General features: G+C 39.3%; 1 protein-coding gene across 3 annotated transcripts in view; it reads left to right on the top strand.

Annotated features, from left to right (window-relative positions):
* Window positions 1-18,670, top strand: part of kcnn3 (potassium intermediate/small conductance calcium-activated channel, subfamily N, member 3) — a 98,437-nt gene that overhangs the window by 55,298 nt on the left and 24,469 nt on the right. For all 3 annotated transcript variants that reach the window (XM_053495503.1, XM_053495502.1, XM_053495504.1), the window contains exons 4-7: window positions 1,080-1,376; window positions 3,602-3,723; window positions 8,410-8,551; window positions 14,976-15,086. In XM_053495503.1, coding sequence (XP_053351478.1) covers window positions 1,080-1,376; window positions 3,602-3,723; window positions 8,410-8,551; window positions 14,976-15,086 — 672 coding nt within the window. The remainder of the gene's footprint in view (window positions 1-1,079; window positions 1,377-3,601; window positions 3,724-8,409; window positions 8,552-14,975; window positions 15,087-18,670) is intronic.

Below are 18,670 nucleotides of genomic sequence, written 5' to 3'. Positions count from 1 at the left end.
CTAGTAAAAAATGAAAAGTCGTACAGGCCTTATTTGCTAGTTTTATTTCACGGGTGCGCATGCATTATTTATGAAAGTTCATGGTAAATTTACATTATGTTTACGCTTATGATTCCACCCATGTTCTCACAGGAAGGCTTTCCTGTCTTGTCTTTTCATTTTGTACTATGCTTTCATTTCAGGTCTCTTTTACAGTATTTAACATTGAACACTTTGTTCGGCTTCAGTTGGTTTCGTCGCCATTGGTTTAACGGCATTTTTGCATTAATTAAATATATTGTACTTTTAAAAAAGACAGCTAGCAGGAAGTGTTTCTGCCTCACGGCTCCGTGGTCTGGTATTCGAGCCTGAACTTCAGTTACTGTCCCTGTGGATGTTTGCATGTTTTCCTCGCATGCGTGTGGGTTTCCTCCTGGTACTGTGATTCCACTCAGGGGAAATTCCTGGGAGAGCCTTTCCAGAAGCGTGGAGGTTATTATACCAGCAAAAGAGATAACAACTCTGTGTTAATGCCTGTGGTTTTAGAATGAATACCTATGGGTGTGATGGTCCGTTCAGTATAGCGCGTGGGCTTGTTGAGACACAGGGAAGGTTTTGAAGATCTCTGAATTCATGGAGTCCATGGTGGGTTTTTTTTTTCAGCTTGCTTCTCCGTCCTGATGTCGTGCAGCTTATGAATGGAGACCTACTGCTGTTCCCTCAGCCTTTCAGCTGTGCACACAATTCACTGGCATTTAAACAGGAGGAGGCTGCACCCTGTTATTGTGCCCAGTGTTACCGGGATAATCTCCGGAACCAGCATGAATAATTTAATTAATAAATAAATTACTTTAATATGAATACAGTTCTTGGGAGTAGACCTTTAGACCCTATTATATCTGCTGACATTTAATGTGCTTTTTCTTTTTGTAAAGCAAAACCAAAAATGTCAGCTACGCACCACTATGTTCCCTCCTATGTGCACCTTTACTAATTCTCATTGTCAATAGTTTCTTAATAATCACCAACATATTCTGCGAACTTGATCTCGGCTTATTTTCAACTCGATATCAGTTAAAACTCTCGTTTCTGTCTTCCAGCTGTTCGTCATCGATAACGGTGCAGACGACTGGCGCATCGCCATGACCATGGAGCGAGTACTATTGATCGCGCTGGAGCTGCTGGTCTCAGCTGTGCACCCAGTGCCCGGAGACTTCAAGTTTGTTTGGCGCGCTCGACTCGCGTTCACCTACATCCCCTCGCAGGCGGAGGCCGACCTGGACATGGTGCTTTCCGTGCCCATGTTCCTCCGACTCTACCTCATCGCCCGTGTTATGCTCCTCCATAGCAAGCTGTTCACCGATGCCTCCTCCCGGAGTATAGGGGCTCTCAACAAGGTCAGAGCTCAAAGATTTCAGTAGGGTTATGGAAAGATACATTTTGTGGGTTTTTTTTTTAGAGAATAAAAAATATAACTCTTGGATTTGGTATTAAATATCAGGTATTAAGTTGCATTTTGGGTGACTTGAGTTTTTGAAAGATTTGATGCATATTTTCAGATTCCTGTTTCAATGAGCTCCGCCAATAATCTTAAAAATATTCATATGCTGAGATATAGTCAATGCAAATTTGTTTACGGTTAGAGCCTAGGAAAATGGAAACTTCTATTTTTCCAATATTTAAATGATGTTTTTGTGATGTGATTAGAAAGAAGGAACCATTAGCCTCATTAAGACACAGGGATTTACCTACTACAGTACACCTAAAAATAACTTTACCAGCAGCACAGATTTATATATACGGTACCAGTCAAATGTTTGTACACAAGTTTGAACAATTTTTTTTTTTTTTACATTCTAGAACAATACTGGATTTTTTTCAAAAGTATAAAATAAGACATACAGCATTAGTAACGACAACAAAAAAACTATTGTTTTTTAAAAACATGAAGGTCAGCTGTTCTGGAATAGTTCTTACAACAGCTGTATTGTCAAGTGCATTTGCAAAACCCATCAAGCACCATGATGAAACCAAGACCAAAACTTACTTACTGTATGCTGCAGTGGAGAAGTTCATTTAGAGGTTGTACCAGCCTCGAAAATCACCAATTAACAAAAGGCACCTCAGATTAGAGCCAATTTGAAGGCAGTGAAGAGCATACAGTAAGTAGCAGATACATCTCAGTATTAACTCTTTAAATTAGACTATTGCATATTTTGGATGCCTTGAGCTTTGATAAAAGTTTTCAGATAAAAATCAGAAGAGACCACGAAATTAGAAGGTGTGTATCCGAACTCGAACTTTTGACATAGTGTGTATGCTTTTCTAGAATGGAAGGTTAATTAAAGTTAAAAATTAGGTATTTATTATATTTATTATATTATTGTATTTTTTTAAATATATTTCAACTATTTACACTATTGACCATGGCAGAAAACTAACCTGTGCAAATTAATACCTGACTTTATATGATGGGCCACACATACTGTATCTTTTTTTTTCTTTTTCTTTTTTAAAGAGGGTCAAGTCATTTTTTTGTGTACACAATAGATGTCCTTAAACTTTATTACCATGTTTTTCTTTTTTTTTTATCATTTGCTTAATGTCCAATTCCTTTGTATGACTCCTACTTCTTCTTTCGCACTTGATTTTTTAAAATTAATGTTCTTTTTTTTTTTTTTTTTCAAAACTTGACTTTTTGGTTTTTCAACTTATATTTCTTAGATATATTTAAATAACTCTTCATTATTATTATTATTATTATTATTATTATTAATAATAATAATAATAATAGTTATTATTATTATTATTATAAAAAAAGTAATTTTTACCCTGCAAACCTAGAAGACAAATATTTAATAGTGCAAACTTGAATAAAGTTAAAGTAAACTAACTAAAATAAAGTTAAAGTAAACTAATAATTTGTGTCAGGGACAGGCCACCTTTGGAATGAGAACGCTACTACATATATAATTATGACACATGGATCTTTTTTCGCTATGTTGCATTCTAAAAAACTTTTTTTCTTAAAAAACAATTACGGTGACATAATCAAGTTTAATCATGGACAGTGGTTAGCGAGCTGGCTAGTTAGCTTAATAGTAGGTTGCACCTAAATATGAAATCATTTCAAATCAATGTGTTATGTCCAATTATTAATGTAAATTGCACCAAGCGCATGTGTAATAGAAATAGTAGGAATAGATTCAGTGACCCGTTGTTGGGAAATAACTCACCAAATCCAGCAAATGATTTCTGTCGTTGTTTGTTTTTTTCAACAATAGCTGATTGCATGATTGATTAATGGTTAGTTTCTGTCAGACTCGCTGTTGATACAAGTGATTAATGTGCTTCATTACACTTGCTAGTAGAAAGCTTTGAAGACAAGTTGATAGATGTTTTAGCCAAACATTCTTGACTTTATAGAGTTATGAGGGGGTCTATGTAGAGAGGGTTGCTCTTAGTTGAACTCAAATGTCTGACAGGTACAGTATGCATGAAGAGTACTAAAAGAGCAAGAGTATGATGGCGTTGTCCTTATCTCTGCTTTAGTGAACATGGCTGAATAGTGCAAATGACCGCACCTTTTAAGCCTGTTTGTCTGTCTACACTTTCTCATTAGGTGCACTTTAACACACGGTTTGTGATGAAGACACTGATGACTATCTGCCCAGGCACAGTGCTTCTGGTCTTCAGCATCTCCCTGTGGATCATCGCAGCCTGGACTGTACGAGTATGCGAGAGGTGAGAGATAATGCTCTTCGACATTACCTCCCCTGGCAACTGCATATGCAATCCAGGTTGATTGAACCTTGTCCCATGGTTGTTTCATATTTAACATGTTAGCGGTTCAAAAGGTCGCAGACTGTGCCAAGCCCCAAGGCCAGAGCGTGGGCACCCCTGCTTCTGACAAGGCTGTTGCCATGGTAACAAAGCATGTGATACATTCTGGAAGCATTTATTAGATGCTGGAGGATTCCCCAGTTTGGAGCATTGGTTTGCAATGTGCTTTCATGCTTAGATGGTTGACATTTATGTTGCTGCTTCTACTTTAAGAGTTAACTCTGCACGTCAAGTTTGCATGGAGATGCCTAGGGGATTGGATGTGTTGCTCAAATTTAGGTCGAACCACAGAAAAAGAGTGTCAGTGATTATGATTCAGAGTATGATTCATGAGAGTATGTTAACCTTCTAAATTTAAATGGCATGTGAATAAATCCCAGAATTTATCCAAATAACATAGATAGAGTTGTATGTTTGTTAAAAATAAAAATAAAATAAAAATGTTTCACAATGTGTCCCTAAATGAAGGGAGGCTCAAAATCAAAAGTACCCGTCAGTATCTGGTGTGGCCACCAGCTGCTTGAAGTACTGCAGTCCATCTTCTCCTCATGGACTGTCTATTGCAGACAGTCTGAGCACTGATGGAGGGATTGTGTGTTCCTGGTGTGACTCGGGCAGTTGTTGTGGCCATCCTGTACCTGTCACGCAGGTGTGATATTCGGATGTACCGACCCTGTGCAGGTGTTGTTACACGTGGTCTTCCACTGCGAGGATGATCAGTTGTCCTTCCTGTCTCCCTGTAGCGCCGTCTTAGGCGTCTCACAGTGCGGACATGGCAATTTATTACCCTAGCCACATCAGCAGTCCTCATGCCTCCCTGCAGCATGCCTAATGCACGTTCACGAAGATGAGCAGGGACCCTGGGCATCTTTCTTTGGGTGTTTTTCACAGTCGGTAGACAAGTCTCTTTAGTGTCCTGCGTTTTTAGAACTGTGACCTTAAATGCCTACTTTCTGTAAGCTGTTAAGGTCTTAACGACCATTCCACAGGTGCATGTTAATTAATTGATTATGGTTAACATATACATTTAGGCATTTGGCAGACGCTCTTATCCAGAGCGACTTACAATTTTATCTCATTACACATCTAAGCAGTTGAGGGTTACAGTGGCAACTTGGTGGTTGTGGGGTTTGAACCTGGAATCTTTCGAACCGTAGTCCAATGCCTTAACCACTGAGCTACCCCTGGTTAATTGAACATGCATGGAAAAATTGTTTAAACCCTTTACAATGAAGATCAGTAAAGTTATTTGTTTTTTTACAACATTATTGTTAAAATACACAGTCCTAAAAAAGGGACGTTTCTTTTTTTGCTGAGTATATAAGAATCATTTTTAATACTTTTTAAACCTCATGCACTTTTATAGGTGGAACTCATACACATCGCAAAATCCTGATTTTCCTCCCTTGAGCTCCTCCGTTCTGTACTTTAGCCACCATCAGTTGCTGCCTGTTTGTGGGGTTTTTTGCCTTTAATTTTGTCTTCAGTACGTGAAAAGCATGCTTGGTCAGGTACCTGACTTGGTCTTTTAGAGACATTCTATTTATTTGCCTTCATAAGCTCTTGGCTGGCTTACACACTATATGCTAGGTCATTATTCATTTCAGTCTTTATCTGAGCAGAAAGTACATTGTAACTCTGTACATTTCAGAATTCATCCCCAGTAAACACCAATGATCCACTTCTGCTGGCAGCCATATACACCCTGCCATAACACTGCCTGTTTAATGATGATGTGGATCATAAGCCCTTGTATTTCCTTTTTCATACTTTTCAAAATCAGTCCTTCTGTTACAAGTTAATCTTTATTTCAGAGAATCTTGGTCCAGATATATCCAGGCTTTTTCTTTTTTCCTAGCAAACTCTAATCTGGCCTTTCGGACTCTGGATGTTACCAGTGGTTTGCATCTTAAGTTTAACATCTGCATTTACATTCATGATAGACAATAATGCATGAATCTGCAATCAGCTTAAGTTCTCTTCGCAAGTCTTTTGGTGTTGTAGAGTTCACCAATCTATTGAAGATTTGGAGAACTCGTGCAGTTTCATCTCTCTGATAGGTCTGTTTTGTTTTATTCAGCCTAATGCTGTCATCTTTGGACTGGATAGTGAGTTTCCATGAAACAACTGCCAAATGCAAGATCATGTATTGCCTTGCTCTGATATAACGAGGAAACGGTCCACAACTGGCCACCAAACTGTCTAATCAGTCAGTCGCCCAATTACTTTTGCACTTTTGAACTTAGAGGGGGGGGAAAAAAAACTGGCTGTAATTCCGAAGCCTGCTAATGCCGCTTAGTGAGTCAATATTTTCTTTTTCATGTCTTGACCCTCGGCAAACAAGAGGTTAAGATTCAAACAAATTACCAATTAAATGATAAATTATTGCTTAGAGTATCAGCGGAGAGAAATAATCATTTATCTTAATGACAAGATCAAACTGATTAAACACGATTCCGTTTAAAGATGAGGAGAGAAGAAGTTAAGAGGCTCCTGTTGGAATTCTATCTCTTACAGTATGTGGCTTCAAAACTGTGAGACCAGTGCCTCTTTAATTACATTTAATTAGTAATTTAACTCGATTTGGAAAATGATATCCTCAACCAAGGTTATATAATTTTTTGCTAATACGAGTAAACAAAAAAAATAAGGAAAACTGCAAAAGAACTAATCAGATAATAATAAGATGGATAACGGGGCTTAGTTATTACAGGGACAATCGTGATTGCGTTAGGATGATTTGCAGTCAAATTATATTATTATAATAAGGACACAGACTTTTGGAGTCTACTGTGTGCGCAGTGTTTAGGCCCTGTGTGCCACTTATGAGTTCTCCCACTGAAAATCATTTCTAAATAATCACTCACTCTAGCGGGCGATGCAGGAAGAGCTTTTACATTGGAGATGCTGAAATGGAAGCAGCATGCATACTGTACATACTGTACATACTGTACATGTGCTACATGTGTGCTATGATGGTACACTCAAATCTTTATAATCATATACTGAAAGGTTGTGCAAGTTAAACTCTCACTGCTGAAGGTGTTGGTTAATTATTGCATCACTGATCAGGGCTACACAGCTGTTTAGTCCCAGTCCTTCAGTTAAAGTTATATTCACGGTGTGCATGTGGAAATGCTCGTAATTTCACAATGAAATATAGCTGTAAGGTTTTTTTTTTTTTTTTTTATGATTAAGTGATCTCCCATCACACTCGTTCAGGATGTTTACCTGATCCCATTTTTTCCTGATGGACCACATTTTTTCCTTAGTTGTTTTCTTTGATGCAGGACAATAATTTAACCCTTCTGGAACCGAGTAACATCTTTGCTACGACCACAGGATATGACTTCTGAAAGGGTTGTTTAAAAAAAATGAGAAGCTCCTCACTGAATCAGTTAGAGATACATAACTTGTTTCCAGTTTAATCATATTAATCCCTGCAGTAGTTATCCAATTCAGTGCTTTTATTCTTCTTATTCTTAACTATTCGCTCAGTTAAATCCAGATGGTGATTTATTTTTCTTTTTTTCTTTCTGCCTGGGCAGTGTACATTATTGTTTCTATAGCAACAGTTCATTCATAAGGATTTTTTTTTATGGTGAATTCTATGTAATGTACAGTACTGTGCAAAGGTCTTAACCCACCCATTATTTCTTCATGTTTTGCTTCCAGAGAGCCAGACTTTCTCGTATTTTTAATGTAGTCTTGAGGAATATTTCTCCAGGCTTCCTGAAGGACTTTTTTAAGAAGCATAAAAAAATAATAATAATTGACATGAACCAGTGAGCAACAGGTGCGAATGATGACAGATGCTCAGGCTGGTGATTAGTATACTGTACTGGTGATGCTGAATGCTGAGTGGTTGAAACAGACGAGAGGGAAAATGAGGCTGCTGCTGAGATTGTTACGTAAATATTCAATTTGTAAATTGTATCTTTAGTCACTTTGCAGCATGTTACAGTAAAACGTTTGTTTCCATTTCTTTCATTGAATCCCCATAATTTAATTCATTATGAAGCAATGAGGGGAGGCTTGAGACTTTTGCACATTATTGTAAGTCTAATAATATACAAAGGAATTTGTACTGTTGTTTGAACATTTATCAGTTAAAAATTATGATGAGGCTTCCAACTGGTGCGACAGAAATGTGTTTCCCCTGTCGCCAGGAGACAATAGAATCTGTATCCAGGGTCTGAATTAGCTCTCTGGTGGAGTCTCTCTCTCTGATAGTTGACTTCACATGACTCAAAGACAGCACGGTTGGTACTGTCACCGTCATCTGATATTAAAGATCTGACATGCATGATACTGTACGTCCATCGTTAATAGCTTTAAATACATACAAACTTCAAAACTGCTTATTTGCATCGAGTTATCATTATTTCTTCATTCTCCATTTATCTACTCCGAATTATTATGGTCGCAGTTGAATGCTGAAAGCATCCTCAGCACCACTACTTTCCATGTCCTTGTGTTCTAGACATTTAGTAAGAAGTGTTTCGAGATAAAGGGTAACAATCATAAGGCTCTGTCATAATCTCTCTCTCTCTGTCTGTCTCTCTGTTTCTCCCTCTTACCTCTTAGGTATCATGACGCTCAGGACGTGACCAGCAATTTCCTGGGAGCCATGTGGCTCATCTCCATCACCTTCCTCTCCATTGGCTATGGAGACATGGTGCCTCATACCTACTGTGGCAAGGGAGTGTGTCTTCTGACTGGCATTATGGTACACTCACACACACACACACACACACCCAACACACACACCACCTATGCACTGGGTCTGTAAATAGTACCCAGACATTGTCCTGCATTAACATATTGTTATGTGACAGCTATGACAGTATGTCATGTATATCTGTAATGAGGAACACAGCAGGATCAGTAACGGTTGTACATCTACAGTATGTGACCTGGGTTTGCTAACGTTCCCGTGATGCACGCAGGAAGTTTCTAATGTGGTGAAAAGCAAATGGAATATATAACCACTGTCTATATCAAATTGCGGCGGCATGAATGGATCCGTTAATGTGTTCCAGCTAGAATAGATTTGCTAAGCTGAGCTCCTTGGTTCTTTCTGTCTGGCACGCTCTGTCTGGCTTTCTCTCATTCATTCACTCTCTCTCTCTCTGTTCCTCTGCCCAAAAGGGAGTGCAGTGTCAGCGTGGTTGTCCTTCTTTATATTTCATGTATACGTGTATATGTCTCATGAGTTATGACAGGTGTCTTTTGCTCTGTGCATGCCTCGTTTTTGCCATGTGAATTCGTCCCGAGCTTGTGTCTGTCTCTCTCTCTCTCTCTCTTACACACACAACCATGCACTTAGTCACCACATGCAGCTAGTTTGCTTACTTTCCATTCCTTTGCTTTATCGCTCACTCTCGCACTTTCTACTCTTTCTTTCCACTCCTTTTATACTGTATATTTACACACATACTTCCACACACAGCAAGACATAGGTGCACAAACACACAGGCTCACACAAAACCCCCAACCTAATATAGCCTGTGTTTAATTCTGCCTTACACCCACACATCCGCGGACCAACATGGATCATAGAGAAACTATTGCTCAGAAAGGTTTAGAAATCATTTTTTCCTGACGGCTGCGTGCCATCCATTTTGTGTTTTGGAAAGATGTGGGAAAGTGTGGCTACACGGCAAGAAATGCCTCGAAAGAATGAAAGCATCCGAGAGTGTGAAAGACGACAGAATGTGATTTCTTTTCTTGTCCTGAGTGATTGTAATGATTTTCTATAGGTGGAATTATGGGACTTGTTGCTATGACAACACTGAAGGCCAACTGGGTTGGAATATACCACTGCCCCTAAGGGGTGGGGAGTTGTGTGGGGGGGGGGGGGGGCATGGGAGTGTTAGACTGGCACATGAATTTGGATGCCAGGACGATCTGTTGTTTGCTTGTTAGGAGCCATGAGCTTCTCTCTCTCTCTCTCTCTCTCTCTCTCTCTCTCTCTCCAGTTCCCTCATCTCAAAACCACATAAGAGCAGAGCTAAATAGTCTGTTAGCTATAATTAGGTTGTATCTTGCTTGCTTTTTTATTTTTTTACAATCCTAATACCCGAGCAGAAGAACTGACATGTTATATTTTTCTCCTCTATGATAGACTGATATGTTTTCATGAAAAATTACTTTAATTCCTACACAGTTCATCTGAGAGTATGGTGAGAGTGACTACTGATAGGACCACATTATTACTGCTGGAGCAGCTGGAACTGACACAGCTTTATTGTCTGAATAGAAAATATGTCATAAAATTTTTTGTCCCAGATATGGGCAGTCATGGAGAATATCTAATAGTAAGTATTATCATTAACACATTAATACATTTCACTACATTTCGTACTGTGTATGTTTGTGTATGTGACAAATAAAATTTGAATTTGAATTTGAATAACATTATTATTATTATTATTATTATTATTAATGGAGTTTGCATCATTACTTGGCGGGTTTCCTCCGGGTACTCTGGTTTTCTCCTACAGTCCAAAGTCATGCTAATTGGCATTCCCAAATATTGCACGTATTGTGTGAATGAGCGTGGGAGTGCGTGTGTGTGTCCTGCAATGTTTCAAGTCCAGTCTTTTTGCTTTTCAGAACAGGGAAGCCTGTTTAATCCTAATGTTGTAAGTTATTTCACTTCATGTGTGTGTCTCACTATTGGATATAGCTCTAATTTCTGGTGTCTGTTTTATTTTATAATGGACAGGCTTTGGACAGTTCTTAACCGAATTCCAATAATTTCAGCTATTTTTATAGTTGCATTCTTTGGTTAATACTGGCCAATGATACGAGCCTTCTAAAACACAGTAACATCTTTTTCATCATCGCGGCATAATGGAGTTATCCAGCATGGTTGTTCAGGAAATGAGAAGCTACTTACTACATCAGTTAGGGTTAAAGGACTTTGGCTATACTAAATAATTGAAAAGAAAGAGAAACAGATATTTTCCTGTAAGTAAACAGTGCACGGTTTGATAAAATGTTTTTAACACCGCATAGTGAACTGTCATGATGTAGTGTAGTTGGTTCAAGAGCTGGCACACTTGCAATCAATAAAGGAAACATTAATCCTGCTCAGTTTTAATGAATTCCAGGAGTGGGTCAAAGCTATAGCACAGTTTGTCTCAGTCCAAAAGGCGGCTTGTTTGACTGCAATCAGATGCTTTAACCAAAGCAATTTTAAAGCATTATATTGTATGTTAGTGTCAGAAAGATTCGAAATATGTTCCGAGTTAATGCAAAAGAAATGGCACTGAAATTTGCTGTTTGTGTTGTAAAAGAAAAAAAAATCTTAACTGAGTGATTTTCATGGCGAAACAAACAAAATATACAAAATGTATTTTCTTTGATGCCTGAATAAACCAATTAAACAAACTCACCTGCCATTTCTGAACAACCATGAGCAGCACGCTCCAAGACAATGCATGATATAAATGAAATGTATAATATAAATGGATTTCCAGCACCGAAAATCCCCTTGCAGAAAGCTTTACTATTAAATTTATTTGTGGACATAAGGGGAAAAAACGCTACCCATCCTTCAAGCATGAAGAAAACTGAGAATTTCACCAGCTAATGCAGGAAGACAGAAAGAGTGAATCTGATGGGTTGGGTCTTGTCCACAGTGCACAGACAGCATCCTGAAAGGTTGGGATGTTTTATATCACTGCAGCGTAGATGGGCATGGTAAATGCATGACTATTGTAAGTGCACTTGTCACGAGCCAGCCAGATTGGCTGGACACATCCAGGTCATAACTTCACTCAGGACTTTCTCTCTGCACAGGAGAGTTCTATCAGCTTTAAAAGAACTCTTCTTGGTTGTTCCCTTGTGATTTTTCCAGTGATCTTTGTTCATCTATGACCCCGCCCGCTCTTCGGATTCTATCTCTTGTCTTTGGATTGTCGTTTTTTTCTCTGCATACTGCTTTGTTTGACCTTGCTTTCTTTGAATCACGTTAATGGATGTAAAAATTTCTCTTATATCCACCCGGGTACCAAGCCTGCCTGCTTTTTCAACCTCTGCGTTGCTTTGGTCTCTGTGCTTGTATACTTCCACTCTTCATCTTGCGGAGATTTCCCCATTGGGAATTGAATCTGTTTGTTCGGATCCTTTTTGTCTGAAAAAGAGACGAACTGAACATCGGTTTTATAAAAGCTTTCAATGTCTCTAAACAAAGACTCTCTTTGCTTCACTGCAAATTCCCCCACACTCACTATTTTTGGGTCCTTGGGATTCTGTCTATGTTATCATTGCCACGTCATAAGGCATCTCCCATTCACCCTCAAGTAATCACAGGACATGGACTTGCCTACAGATCATCATTGCTTGTCCTTCAGCAGGTGAATCAGGCACTCTCTTCTCTCTCTGCTCACAGCTACTGTGACAGCTACTTCTCCGTCATTTGCAGCACCACCCATCCAAAACGAACCTCGTCTTCCCAGCCCTCAACTTTATAACGGTGAACCTGGAACCTGCCACTTTTTCCTGTCGCAATGCTTCCTGCTGCTCGAGCTTCTTTCCTAAAGAGCAATCTAGAGTGGCATACATTATCACCCTCCTTACGGGAGGAGCTTGTGAACGAGGAAATACTGTTTTGGACTCCAACGACCTTTGTTGTACCAGTTTTAAGGCTTTCACAGAGAAGATAAGGAGGACCTAGTTTTGTGCTAAGCTCTGGCACCATGCCAAGCCTCAGCCCCACTCTTGTGCCAAGTTACCCAGTCATCATGTTCGGTTTAAGAGTGGGTATTCCACTCCATCGATTCACAGCTTCACCAGTGGTGGAAGCAACATACTGTAGGAGAGTTGAGCCAGGCCTTAAGGAGAAGTTCTGTCTGGATCCTCCCTGGCTTATTGATGACAGTGAGACATTTACAATGCTCAGAATTTTGAAGGCCCAATGGCAAAGTAAGGGTCTTCAATACCTGGACTGGGAGGATTATATTCCAGAAGAGAGAAGTTTGATCCCATCCAGTTTTGTGGCCCCATGTTTGTGCGAAGTCAGCCAGTCATTATGTTTAGTTTAAGAGTAGGTATTCCACTCCCATCAATTTATAGCCTCATCTTTGGTGAAACCAACATAGGAGGTTGGAGCCACGCCTTAAGAAAGGGGTTCTGTCTGGATCTTTCCCGGCTCATTGATGACAGTGAGGTAAGGGTCTTCAATACCTGGATTATGGTCCAGAAGAGGGAAGTTGGATCCCATCCAGATTCATATTAGACTCATAGACTCATAGAAGACTCACACCAACGTCACCCAGAGGCACTGTCCAGAATGCCAGATGGCGTCTGTAGGAAGGGTTGGGTACTGTCACGAGCCAGCCATATTAGCCAAGCATGTCCAGATTTCAAGTTTAGTTAATCTCTACCACTCACCTGAGTTCTATCAAGCAATCACTTCTCAGCTTTAAAAAAAATTCTCCTGGATCTACCCAGTTATTAAACCCTGCCTACCTTTACAACCTCTGCCTCAAGTTGCGTGTTGGATTTTTGCTTTTTTGCTACAGACAGTCTTTGTGCTTGTGCACTTCCCCTTTATCCGGCAGGTAGTTTCTCGTTGAGGATTTTCATCTGTTCATTTTGTATCCTCTTTGTCTGAGAGAGACGAACTACACGCACCACTTCCGGGTGCTTGGGATTCCATTTACTGTATGTCATCATTGCTATGTCACAGTGCATTTCACATTCACCCAGGAGAAATCCCAACACATAGCCTTGCTACAGTTCATCATTGCCTGTCTACTCACTGCTAAAGAGTGTTTCATCCATCACTGTTCAAATAAATGCTCTAAAACTTCTCAGAGTCTGCTTTTGGAATCTCCTCAGTTCTGTGTAGCCCGTGACACATGCACAAGATGTGGCAAGAACTCGAATTCTGTGCAAAAATGCATTCAGACTCATATGTAGCTTCTGCAGTACCACTGAGAAAAGTCTAATTGGTATATTTCAAAGATATGGCGTATTTAGTACAAATGTAACACTTTCAGGAGCAAAGAATTTGGGAACTTGGTCCCGATTACTTACATTTTACTTGCGTCCCAGGAAAAACTTAAGTGTACAGAGCAGGAACATTTTAAATACACAAATATAGCTATATGCACTTTAAATTACATTTTAGACAGACTTGAAAAAATCCCTTTAACGGTACTGTTCAGTTCTTTGTTGTTGTTGTTTTTTTCAAAATCTTTGAAAGCCTATCATATTTTCGGAAAATCCTGGAAATGTATAGAATGAAGAAACGCCTGATATGAGCAAAGTGCTCCCCGAAAGGTGGGCTTTGTTTTTTCCATATCTTAAGTGATTTTTTTGGTTGTTGTTGGAGAGCCTCCATATTAATCTTCGGAGTGGTTTCAGTCTCGCCCATTAACCACCAGGCACAGTGTGAATACAGAGCATGCTCTTACATTTCATTAGGCACTTTTTAAGCCAAATTCATTTAGCAGGCTGACAACCTCATTACCACCCCCACTCTTCCTTTCCCAGTTTGCTTTTCTTTCTACTGTATTTTGTCCTCCTTCTTCCCCAAATCCTTCTCTTTCTCTCAGCCCCTATAATGTTCTCTGCCTCAATGCGTTCTCTTCAGCACTCTAATTTCGCTTTTATCACTTTGTCACCCATTTTACATCTCTCAGTGAAAATATCCTGGTTAGTATGCGCATGCCTCCAGGTAATTAGACCGTGACAGTTTGTGTTGTTCTTGACATTTTCCATAAGAGTAGCCGTTGCACAGTTACATAGGAAAGCTTATTTGTATAAGGATTCTTACAGTACATACAGGATGAGACTCCTGATTCAAAGTTGATGCATCTATACAGCAAGATTAAAAGTAACGAAGCACCTTCAGATGAAACTGTGCTTCCGATTCAGACATTTCTACTATCTTTTTGGTAGAATTTTTCTAACCTTCACCATCACTGTCAAGGAAAAGAAAAAGCTTCCATGGAACTTCTTGCTTGCTCAGTTTTTCATTCATTATTTTTTGTCTTTCATCGTCTATGTCATACCTCCCTCCTGTCATGGAACATCAGAACAGCTAAACTCTTCCTTCTGATATACTGTCTTGTTCATTCATGCTTCTCTCTCTCTCTCTCTGTCTCTCTTTCTCTTTCTCCCTCTGTTTCTTTCAGGGGGCAGGCTGTACAGCGCTGGTTGTTGCCGTGGTAGCAAGAAAGCTGGAGCTGACCAAGGCTGAGAAGCATGTGCACAACTTCATGATGGATACACAGCTCACAAAACGGGTACACACACACATATTACTGTCACACATACGGTATATGGTATGCTGTGTCTACCTTATAAGGTAAAAGCTAAATGGTTACGTATACTAGGACTGTGAAGATATAATGGTATAATGGCTAATAACAGTCAAAAATAAAATTGCCTTTAAATACACTATAAGCTGATTCTGAGAGCCTGTTTAATTATTTGCAGAAAGAAATAGAGGTTTTTGTGACAAAATAATGTAGGTCAAAAAGAATCATCTTAACATGTTAAATACAGTAGACATAAAAAGTCTACACATTCCTGTTAAGATGCGGGGGTTTTGTATTGTAAAAAAAAAATTGGACTAAGATGAATCATTTTAGAACTTTTTCCACCTTTATCATGACCTATAATACTGTATGTGTAACTAAATTGAAAAATAATTAAAAAAAATCTTTAAGCATGACACAAAACACTCCAAATCAGTCAGATTGCACAGCCCTCTTCAGATCACCCTACAGACTTTCAAATAGATTCAGGTCTGGGCTCTGGCTGGGCCATTCCAAAACTTTAATCTACTTCTGGTGAAGACATTTGTTTGTTGATTTGGATGTATGCCTTGGGTCGTTGTCATGCTGAAGTTCTTTTTCTTCTTCAGCTTTTTAGCAGAAGCCTTAAGGTTTTATGCCAACATTGACTGGTATTTAGAACTGTTCGTAATTCCATCCACTTTGACTAAGGTCTCACTTCCAGGCGAATAAAAACAGCCCCAAAGTATGATGCTGCCACCACCATGCTTCACGGCATATTACACCATTGCAATGATATGCAGAATACAGGAGATTGTTGTCACATGTACTACACAGCCAGTAGTTGCCAGAAAAAAAGCTCCTTTAATGGTACTGTAGGCCTCTTGGCGACATACCTGACCAGTTTTCTTCATAAAGTTTAGAGGGACGTCCAGTTGTGGGTAATTTTTGCCATATTTTCTCCACTTGATGACTGTCTTTACTGTGTTCCATCGAATATCTAATGCCTTTTGTAGCCTTCTCCTGACTGATACCTTTTAACAATGAGATCCCTCTGATGCTTTGGAAGCTCTCGGCGGACCATGGCTTTTGCGACTAAGAAAATGTCAGGAAAAGCCTACTAGAACAGCTGAAATTTACTTGGGGTTAATCAGAGGCACTTTTCATGTTGGTAGGTGTGTACTGACTCCTGTTCAACATGAGTTTAAATGTGATTGTTTAATTCTTAACATAGCCACATCCCAAGTTATAATAGGGTGTGCACACTTAGACGACCACATTATTTAATTTTTTACATTTTAGTGGAAAATTTTCTGAAATCATTTATCTTGGTCTCATTTTTTGGACTTTTTATATCCACAGTACATCCCAACAGCTTTTATTGCTAAATAATCTCTTCAAATTCCGAGCCCCTTCAAAACCCCCATCTTTGACCAAGCAAAGTCTTTTCATTTGTCGTAGCCTTTTCAATTTTTCTTACCAATCATAGGTGAAAGTAGGCCAGTATGCAGCAATGTAAAGAGGGGAGAGCAGCTGCATGCCAAAACCCACATTCAAACAAGACACCCACATTCAATCAAGACACTTTTTAGTCAACTTTCTTTCAGCTGCTCCTGTCGAGGGGTCGCCACAGCAGACTATCCAATCCGCCCACAACCTGGCGCAGGTTTTATGCCCTTCGTGACGCAATCCTTCCATTTTTATCCAGGCTTGGCACTGTAATTTTGTAAAAAAAGTCCCTCAAAATTGCCTCTATACCAACCGTATTGTGTTTCGATCTTTTATTACCGCTAGTTAATGTGAGCATGTGCTTCTGCCCATACCCTTGTTCAAGATTCACCTCACCACTTTGTTCATGACTAATGAAAGCTACAAAACTAACTAGCTTTTCATACAAGGCTAAATCTCAAATCCCTCTCTAACCCCTGAATAAGAGAACTACTTGGTGTGTGGAACAATGGAAACTGCACCCTACATACCCCTACATATGCTTGGGAGGGGGCGGGGGGGTGCAATCCAGTGTCTTCTTGTGCCAGTCCCAAGTCTGGATAATTGCACAGGGTTGTGTCAGGAAAGGCATCCGACGTAAAACGTTTGCCAAATCAATGATGCGAATCACAAATTGTGAGGTTTACAGGACTGACCACCACTTCCATGGTTTATTCTCTTTACTTTTTGGCTGCAAAGTTCCAGGAAGATTTTACAACTACTTTCACCCTTTGGTCCTTACAAAATAATACCCCCTTTATGGCACCCATGACTGCTAAATTACTTAACATAAATCCCTGTAATTGGCTGCAACAAACCTTAACATCAATGTTTTTTGAACCTAGAAAACACCCCATAGCTTTCCGTTCAATTCTACATCTGTATCATATATAAAATATGATCTATCCAAAGCCTTTCCTCAACCCTAAGCGAAATAAAAGCAATATGTACACTAGTAATATCTACACTATATTGAATTTTCTAAGAGCACTGTTATACAGACAACAACCAAAACCAATGTTTCAGTTAGATCACAGCATTGCATAACAGCTCTCTCTCTCTCTCTCTCTCTCTCTCCGTCCTTCCCTCCTTTCAGGTCCGTTTTAATTTTTCATGTAGTTGAAAGTCCCACGCATCAAAAATAGCTCCCACTATCAAATATGTAGGTTCTGTCATGGTCTGTACGGTAACTAGCTAAAAGGGCTAGTGATCAATAATCACAACTCGGATAAAGATAACAATATAAAAAGAAGATTGGAAGCATGTCATCTGTGAATTGGACATGCTAAATGCCTTAAATACTTTCAGAGAAAGACAGAGTGGGACATAGAATTCATTTTTTTTAGTATTATTATTTCACACGTCGCTGCCTTTGCTATACAATTCTGTGGATTAATATAACGAGTCAGACGCTACTATGGTTACGAACACAGTGTCAGGGAAAAAAAAACATGATCAGAACTTTGAATAAATGGAATGATTACATCAGAGCACAGTTGCCCTGGAGACGGTGTTTACCTTGAACTGAAGAGAAAAAGAAAAATGGGTGGGTGTTTTCCTTCCACTCCTCTCTCTGTGATTAACATACTGTACATTTAGAATCAAAGTGAAGATGCCTTGCTTCTGTTAGCATCACATGCATGCACTTAAATAAATAAATAAATAAATAAATAACCCTGATGAAAATTCTTGAGTATTGCATTTCATTTTACATTTTGAAATTTGATTCATCCCATTTCCAACTGGAGCTTGCTCCTAGATCCTTTAGACTCATTAGAAAGTAAATTGCATTTTCCAGCAGTGTGACTCTGGCAGGAAAAGCATTTCACTGCTTAGCAGGGTTCAAAAACCCACCACTGGGACCAAGTACAAAAAGCAGAGCTTCAATTAAATGTAAAAAAAAAAAAAAAACGTTAAACTCAAGCTAGGGGTGGCACAATCACACTGTGGGTATTGTTGCTCAGGGGTCACTGATCCTGAGCGTTGGTTTCGGTCTATGCCCATTTGGGTTTGTGGTCTTTTGGCTTAGCTACTCTACTTTAATTAAGTATGTTCATGGTGTCCTGAAATGGACTGACATCCCATCCATGGTGTTTTTTTTC

This window comes from Clarias gariepinus, chromosome 4 (assembly GCF_024256425.1).
Source record: "Clarias gariepinus isolate MV-2021 ecotype Netherlands chromosome 4, CGAR_prim_01v2, whole genome shotgun sequence".
Taxonomy (NCBI): Eukaryota; Metazoa; Chordata; class Actinopteri; order Siluriformes; family Clariidae; genus Clarias; species Clarias gariepinus.
Note: the sequence above shows the minus strand (reverse complement) of the source record. Positions and strands in the feature narration are given on the sequence as shown.